The sequence below is a fragment of the Grammomys surdaster genome, unplaced genomic scaffold (assembly GCF_004785775.1).
Source record: "Grammomys surdaster isolate TR1022 unplaced genomic scaffold, NIH_TR_1.0 126109, whole genome shotgun sequence".
Taxonomy (NCBI): Eukaryota; Metazoa; Chordata; class Mammalia; order Rodentia; family Muridae; genus Grammomys; species Grammomys surdaster.
Genome location: NW_021620917.1, coordinates 1,251,445 through 1,259,738, shown reverse-complemented (window position 1 = coordinate 1,259,738; position 8,294 = coordinate 1,251,445). Strand labels below are relative to the sequence as shown.

The 8,294-nt window shown below is 52.6% G+C and overlaps 1 protein-coding gene across 3 annotated transcripts in view; it reads right to left on the bottom strand.

The window, feature by feature from the left end:
- Positions 1-7,927, bottom strand: part of Tecpr1 (tectonin beta-propeller repeat containing 1) — a 29,085-nt gene extending 21,158 nt beyond the window's left edge. Inside the window, exons 1-5 of one of the 3 annotated variants that reach the window (XM_028756150.1) lie at positions 7,857-7,927; positions 2,750-2,984; positions 1,601-1,783; positions 1,268-1,390; positions 606-731 (exon numbers count right to left, since the gene is read on the bottom strand). In XM_028756150.1, coding sequence (XP_028611983.1) covers positions 606-731; positions 1,268-1,390; positions 1,601-1,783; positions 2,750-2,974 — 657 coding nt within the window. In that variant the 5' untranslated portion in view covers positions 2,975-2,984; positions 7,857-7,927. Of the gene's footprint in view, positions 1-605; positions 732-1,267; positions 1,391-1,600; positions 1,784-2,749; positions 2,985-7,856 lie in introns of those variants that run through there. The other 2 variants (XM_028756151.1, XM_028756152.1) reach the window with 2 other exon arrangements.
- Between the last annotated feature and the right edge of the window lie 367 nt (positions 7,928-8,294).

Sequence of the window (8,294 nt, the reverse complement as noted above, 5' to 3'; positions counted from 1 at the left end):
TCCATCACCCATCCATCCATCACCCATCCATCCATCACCCACCCATCCATCCATCCATCCATCCATCCATCCATCCATTCATTCATCCATCATCCATCCATCCATCCATCCATTCATCCATCACCCATCCATCCATCATCCATCCATCCATCCACCCACTCATGTCTTCTAGGCATCTGTTCACGTCTGCGTACCATACATCTGTCCATCATCCACGTACCCACCACCATCCATCTAGACACACACCATCAATCTACCCACACATCAGCCACCCACCCACCTGCACACCCACAGTGCTCCTAGGAAATGGGAAAAGGAGCTGGCAGGGAGCTCAGAATCTGTCCAAGGAGACAGCATTGATGGTGAGCCTGAACTGGACCAGAAGGATGGACAGGACCCAAGGCATCCAGGGCAGGTATTGTGGAAAGTCTGGTAACTTTCTGCCTACCCAGGAAGTCCTATTTCCAGGGACAGGAGGCAATTAGCTCTCTTCCTCCACCTTGGGGAACCCCTCCACCACTCCGGCCTGTGCCTGGCCTCCCTCACCATATCAAATCTTGGGCAAGGTGGTAGTGGTGGTGATGGTGGTGGTGGTATGGACTTACCTTTCCCTGCAGGGATACAGCCCACACTGACAGGCGGCCCACAGGTTCCTCTGTGATCTCCCATCCTCCCACAGACAGGTCATTGAAGGGGTCAGGGAGTTCCTTGGGGTCATCTTTTGAGGGGATCTGAAACAAAGGGGCAATAAGCAATGGCTGTCACTACCTGGTGGCCCATACTGCCCCTCCCTGTCATTGCCACTGCCTGCCTTCCTTCCAGTCTTTCCACCCTCAGCATGGCCCATGCTGCCTGACTTCACGAAGAAGGCAGCCACAGACTGCAGGCCTGTGAATCTGGCCATGGATCCTCTCTGTTCTGTCCCCTTCATCAGACCCTGGCCTGAGCCACTGCTTTTGAGTAGGGTCACGGGGACAACACTAAACAGAGGAGGGGAAGCCTAAGAAAGGACAAGTTCTGTGCAAACATTGGCCCCTATGTGGCCATCTCCCAAATGAGAGGAGTTGTAGGGCTGGTTACAAGGCTCTGTGACAGCAAACAAGTCATAGCCCACGTCCCAGGGTAGGTATGGTATCCCCTTCTGCCTTGGGGGATAAAGATACCTATCCTTGCAGGCCTCCTACCAAGGACCTCCATGCTGTACCCCATGCTCTGCCCCACACCACACCCTATGCTCCGCCCCCATGCCATATTTAGGCACAAAGACCTTAGCCCAGGTGTCCCGGGATTTGTATCTCCTATACCGGATCCACTTCCGCCTTCGCACGCAGGAATTCCATTTCTTGTCTCTAGTGTAGGTGGCAGGGAAGTCCATAGCGTATGTCCACCCCTGAAATACCAAGGCCGGAGCCTCAATATGTCTCGGTGGGGAGGAGGTGGAATCTTAAGATCTGGGAAGGTGGGGAATGGGGGGAGGTAGGAGGGGTAAGTATGGTCTTCAATCCCGTAGCAAGCGGAGGTTGGACACCAACAGGGAGGGGAGCGCTGGGGGACAAGCTGAGCCCAACAGGCAGCCATGGAGGGTACTGAGTTCACCTACCCCTTTCTCGGTGGGCTCCCCTCCAAAATTCTCATCCACGTACCAGTCTGACTCCCATTCCCAGTGTGGCGAAGGCAGTGCTACCCCATCCAGCGGCCGATGCTGGAGCCCACTCACGTCACTCCATGGCCAGCGGTCACTTGGCAGGAGCTTCTCACAGAAGCCTCCCATGGGGTTCCAACGCTGAGGCCGGGGAACACAGAGATGCTCTTAGGAGTGAGCCAGATAGAGGCGGACCCAGGAGGACAAACCTCGCCGGGCCTCGGTGGCCCACTAGCTCATCTCCAGGACGGCAGACAACGGAAGGCCTAGGTGGGATGCAGGTCTAGGGCCATACTCTTCAGGAAAAGCCGCAAGGCCACACAGAGTGGAGCACCCACTCACCCACCACCACAGTGCTTAGAGGACACATAGGTGCTCCCCATCCTGGGCTCCTGAGACCCATGAAAGCCGACCCTCATGTGCACCCAGACAGCTTTCCAGGTCAAAGGCACAACCAGGACTCCAGCTACAAAGACCCTGGATACTGTAAAACTTGGGGTTTATTATTTTATGTATTTATTTCAGTGTTGAAGTTTGAATCCAGAGCTTCATGCATGCTAGGCAGGCATTCTACCACTAAGCCATACCCCCAGGCACAAAAACTTAGATTTTTTTTTTAAAGGTAGGGAATTAATATAGCTCAGGCTAGCCTTGAATCTACTATGTGGATGACCTTGAACTTCTGACTCTCTAGCCTCCGTCTTCCCCCTGGGCTGGGATTATAAGTATGCAGGACTATGTTCACTCATTCAATGTAGTTCTGGGGATTATAGAGGGACCACGCATGGTAGGCAAGTACTCTACCAATTGAGCTAAATCCCTAGTCTCTTCTTCCCCTCCCCCACTCCCTTTTCAGGGAGAGTCTAGCTACACAGTCCAAATCGGCCTTGACCACATAATTCTCTTGTCTTGCCACAGAGGGATTGCAGGAGTGTGCTACCACTTCCAGGGCATCTCAGATCTTAACTGATGGAGTGGATTATGGGATCTGGGGGAGACTAGCACCCCAATTCACCACTCAGCATATTGTAATTAATACTGCTGACCAGCTTGGCAATTACACACACACACACACACACACACACACACACACACACACAGCACTACCTGATTCTCATAGACCTCCTCTCGGTGGCGGATGGGTACATCACTGGAACACACGTACAAGTAGACCTGGTTGTCACAGGCGATGCCCCAGCAGCACTGGGTGGCTGCACTGACCCGCTTGAACTCCAGCTGGACATCCTTGCAAAGCTCCCAGTACTGACCGGCCGTGGACAAGGTATACACTCTCCCGAAGAGGTCCACTGCCCACAGCACGGAGGTGGGCATGGCCGCAGTGCTAGAGAAAGCCAAGGGATAAGAGAAGGTATCAGCATCATAGCCCCTGGACCAGGGACATTGTAAGAACCCTGTATGGTGACCGTATCAAGACACACATGACAAAATGAGGTCTCAAGCAAGCAGTCACCATAGCAACCAGAAGCAATGTGCGTCTTCCAGTTTAAGTTTCTTTTCTGCCTCTTCTTCGCTCTCATTCCGGGGATGTACCCCAGGCTGATCTCAAATTTTCTATGTAGCTAGGGTGATCTTGATTTCTGATCCTCCTGCCCCCACTTCCCAAGAGCAGGGATTGTGGATACACGCTACCACACTCAGTTGATGTGGTGCTGCCTAGCATGCAAAATGTGCTAGGTTCTGTCCCCAGCATCCTACAGACTAGGTGTGGTGGCTCATGCCTGTAATGCCAGTACTCAGGAGGCAGAGCTGAAGGCCCACCTAGGCTATATGTAAACCTGTCTGAGTCTAGCCTGAGAACTGGAGCTACTGGGAAAATAGCTGAGTTTCTTTAGGGACCCGAGGCTGCTACGCCAGGGAGCTTGACTCTTGCTGTCTGCCGTAGGCACGGGGGGGGGGGGGGGCCAGAAGGCACTGACAGAGTGAGGAGGACTGGAGATGGAACAGATCTGAAAATAGAGCCATCTGCCTCAGGCAGAACTAGCCGATTCTTGGAACCCGGGGAGTCCGACAGACACAGCGGAGAGCTCAGGCTGCAAAGTAAGCCAGGGGCAGGCAGGGCCAAGTTTCAGGAAACATCTATGACCCGATATAGAGACAGACTCCAGGAGGGAGACTGGCCACCAGAATGGTGTGATTTTAGGAGGAGATGGGGTGGGTGGGTGGGGAGTTCCCTCAGAGCCAATGACCTCTTCAACTCCAGGGCCTCTCTCTTTCTCTTTATCACACACACACACACACACACACACACACACACACACACATGGTGGAGGGGGAAGGGAGCAGGAATCAGGATACTAGTTTTCTGGGATCATCTGAAAAAGTCTAGAGACCAGAGCTGGGGCCCCATGGCACTTGCTTCCTCTGGGCCAGGCCTGGAGGCCCCTCTACTACTTTCACAGGGTTAGAGCTGCCAGAGTCCACGGCACCAGAGTTTGGGCCTTGTGGCCTGGCTACGTTACTTCTTTTCTTCATTGCTTTGTTTGTTTTTTGTCTTATTCTGAGACAGCATCCCACGTAGCTCTAGGTGGCCTCAGACTCACTATGTAGAAAAGGATGATCTTGAACTCCAAAATCCACCTCCTGAGAGATGGGCTTCGGGGTGGTGCTTCTAACCTCACCAAAGCTAGCTATCCTCTCTGCCTTGATTGTGTGGAAAAGCGTGGCAATCAGACAGGAATAGTGACCTACTTCTTAAGAGCTGAGTGAGGTAACACAGACCTGGAACTTACTAAACACTGTCCAGCATGCAGCATGGTCTCTGGGACTGCCCCTGTTGTCACTTACTAAACACTGTCCAGCATGCAGCATGGTCTCTGGGACTGCCCCTGTTGTCACTTACTAAACACTGTCCAGCATGCAGCATGGTCTCTGGGACTGCCCCTGTTGTCACTTAATCACTCGGGACACAACTATTATTCCCTCATCTCGGTTTCTGTGTATATGTTTGAGTCTAGGCTGCCCTGGACCCCATAGTCTTTCTGCCCTAGCCTCCCTGGTGCTGGGATTACAGGTTGTCTGCAGTCTCACCAGGCTCCTATCTCTCGAGAAGAACAATCAAGCCAGGGGAGGGTAATCTAGCTTAGTAACGGCCATTTGCCACACAAGGCTGGTAACTTGAGGTCAACCTCCAAAAACCACATATGGTAAAAGCAGAGAACCGACACTACAAAGTTATCCTACTTGCACACACAAACACAAACTAGTAATAAATAAATTTTAAAAATATTTTTTAAAAAAGAAAATAAGCCTGGTGGTGGTGTGCTGTTGCATGTGTATACACAATCCCAGCACTCGGGAGGCAGAGGCAGGCAGATCTGTGAGTTCAAGGCCAGCCTGGGCTACTGAGTGAGTTCCAGGACAGCCAGGGCGACACAAAGAACCCCCTTGTCTTGAAAAAACAAACAAACAAACAAACAAACAAACAAATAACATTAGGTTTTAACCCTGAGTCTAATGGCTGAGGAGCCTACTTAAGATATCAAAGCAACACTGGCTGCCAGGTTCTCCCAGCATCCTTCAGTCCCGCCATATCATAGGACCCTCCTGGTGCCATAACCCACCCTCTACCCTAAACTTTCCTATATACTCCAACCAATTTGCTAGCCCGTCCTCTTTGTACCTTCGGGCCTTCTGGCTGCTAAACCCAGTTCCTGTCTCCTCTCTCCCTTACCCTCACGGCTCAGGGTCAGGCCCACTCCGGACTCTCCCAGATGTCTCTGGCTTTGTTCTCTCACATATCTATAATCAACCTTCTCCTCCACCATACCTAGGACTGGTCACATGTTTCCCTTCTACTCCTTATTTTCATTCATCACGTGCTTGCAGTCCCAGCACAAAGGAGGCAAAAATAGGAGGAGGGATTGAAGGCCAGCAGAGGTTATACAGTAAGAGTCTGTCTCAGTGTCTCCTCCAAAACCAAATCACAGGTCCAGGTAAAAGCAATCAGTTGCGTCAAGCTGTGCCTGAAGGTTGAGCTCAAAAGGTAAACATGTATTTGAAACACTTTCCTTCCGATAAATGACTAAGCAGTAATATTCTTTCAGACATAATTGAACCTTCTGGGCAGTTAGTGGAAGGACCATGTTTATAAACTCCCTTCCAGGTGAGACTCAGGCACCAGTCACACCTGAGCTAAAGGCTATCCCGGTAAACATCCTTGGCCAACCACAGCTCCTTTCTGCCTCCACAGGATGTCCCCTGACTTGTCACACACCACTTCCTGTGAGATCACCATGCAACCTGGCTTGGGTCACTGGGTCACAGGACTCTTGAAAGGGGTGTGTGGAGGCTTTGTGATTTGGGGATTCTGAGATATCTTTGTTTTGCAGAAGTGAAGGGAGAGAGGGGACACACTCCATGGCACCAACCTCTGCTTTACCTCGAACCTCTAAAAACAAATGTAATGTGGTCCTTCAGTCATTGGGTTATAAAGACTCATCACCACCTGCCGTTCTGGGTCAGTTTATTCACAGATCCTTTCAGAGACCAAAAAAAATAGCCTGATGTAGGGGCATGTGCCTGTAATCTCAGCACCTGTAAGGTTAAAGGAGGATTGCTCCAGGCAGGACTGGCCTACATAGTGAGCCCTTGTCTCAAAAACAAAACAAAAAAACATGAAGAGGTCTGGGAAGATGGCTTACCTTGTAAGGAGGAGGACCCAAGTTTAACCCATGTAAAAAAAAAAAAAAAGTATGTATATGTTGGGGGGGGAGGGAGATGGTCAGCTACATGGCTCAGTCCCTAAAGATACTGGCTGTGGAGCTGAACAACCTAAGTTTGATCCCTGGGATTCACTTGATGGAAGGAGAGCACCCACTCCAGCAAACTGATTTCTGATCTCCACATGTGAGTCACGGCAAGCGCGTACACACACACACACACACATACACGCACGCACACAATAAATGTAAAAATATTTTTAAGTGAGCCACAGTGGCACTTGCTTAGAGCTGAGGTGGATCCCCAGGGTTCCCTAGTCGGATAGCCTAGTCTAATCAGTGAGCCCCAGGCTAGTGTGAAATCCCATCTTTAAAAAAACAAAGGTAGAGCCAGGCGGCGGTGGTGGCGCACGCCTTTAATCCCAGCACTTGGGAGGCAGAGGCAGGTGGATTTCTGTGTTTGAGGCCAGCCTGGTCTACAGAGTGAGTTCCAGGACAGCCAGGGCTATACAGAGAAACCCTGTCTCAAAAAACCAAAAACAAAAAACAAAAAACAAAAAACCAACCAAGGTAGAACCAAGGTAAATGGTGCAGGTTGACCTCTGGCCTCCACACCCACTTGTGCATCTGCACATAATGATAATAACAACAACGACAAGGAGAAGGAGGAAGAGGAGGAGGAGGAGGAGGAGCAGCAGCAGCAGCAGCAGCAGCAGCAGCAGCAGCTGCCCAGGGCAAGTAGTGGGCAGTAGATGCCCTTGAGGGCACAACACTGCACAAGGAAGCTTCAAAAACGTTTACTTCTCCAGGATCTGTCTTCGGGCTGCCTCTTGCAAGGCTTCTGGTTTTTCTATTACACCCTCACTCCTGTCTGATGTGCACTGGCTATTAAAGTTGCTCCCTGCCTGCCAAGCTCAGGGACCACTCTAAGGCGATATTAGGGTTCAGAGAGAAGACAGGAAACAGCAGCGCTTGTATGGGAGTGGGGGCCCTTCCTGGAGAGTAAATAGAGTCTGCCCAGCCCCAGCGGGCAGGAAGCGACCTGGCTTTGATCCAGTTCCTGCACTTGGGCGACAGGTGGGTCCCCTGCACTGCCACCAGGAGCATATGTCGGAGCTGTAGGGCTGTGACCATCTGCCTACACTAATCCTAAAGCAAGCAGATTTGCTCCCAACGTCAAGGGAGAGGGTTACAGACAGGCCCCTGGACGCTCCATTTCTCTAAATCATGCAGGCTCGGCGATCGGGTTCTTCAGATCTCTGCGATCCTAAGGCTGCAGTGGGGGCGTGCTATGAAGCGAGTCCACGAGCAGGCGTTTAGGGGTTCCAAGGCAGGGGTAGGAGCGGTGCCCTGCAGGTGTGCAGCACAGAACACAGGTATATCCCTCTGTCTCCCTCGCTCGTCCCAGTTAACGCAGCCAATGGAGGAGAGAGATCGGGAAACCGGGGGCACCTCTGCTCTGCGTCACCCCAATCTCCCCGATTGGAGTCCCCACGGCCCTGTCACCGATGTTACGGGGACACCGCGGCACTTACCTGGGCCCACGCCCGGCGGGGCGGGTTCCCAGCGGAGGCTTCTGAACTCCTAGGCTTTAGCTACAGTCGGGCCCTCCCCTGGCCTCAGGCGAGAGGGCGGGCCGGAAGCAATAATCAATTCAGCGCTGATTGGCCAGACCCGGAGTGACGTAACTGCCCGGGAGCTCACGATTGACTGCTGCGCTCAGCGGCAATCTCGGCGACTCCGGGGTGGCGCGCGTGCGCACTCTCGAGGTGGCGCCGGGTTCCGCTAGCCAGCGGCGGGCTGCGAGTGAGGAGGGAAGGCGCGGGTTGCTGCGTCCCGTCTCTCAGGACTCGGCTTCCGGAGCGGTGCAGGCCGGTGTAGACGAGAGTGCTTCAGGCGAGGAGGAGGGACGGGCCGGAGAACGTTGGAGCGCAGGAAGCGGTGCCCTGAGGAATGCCGGCTTGTGAGGACGC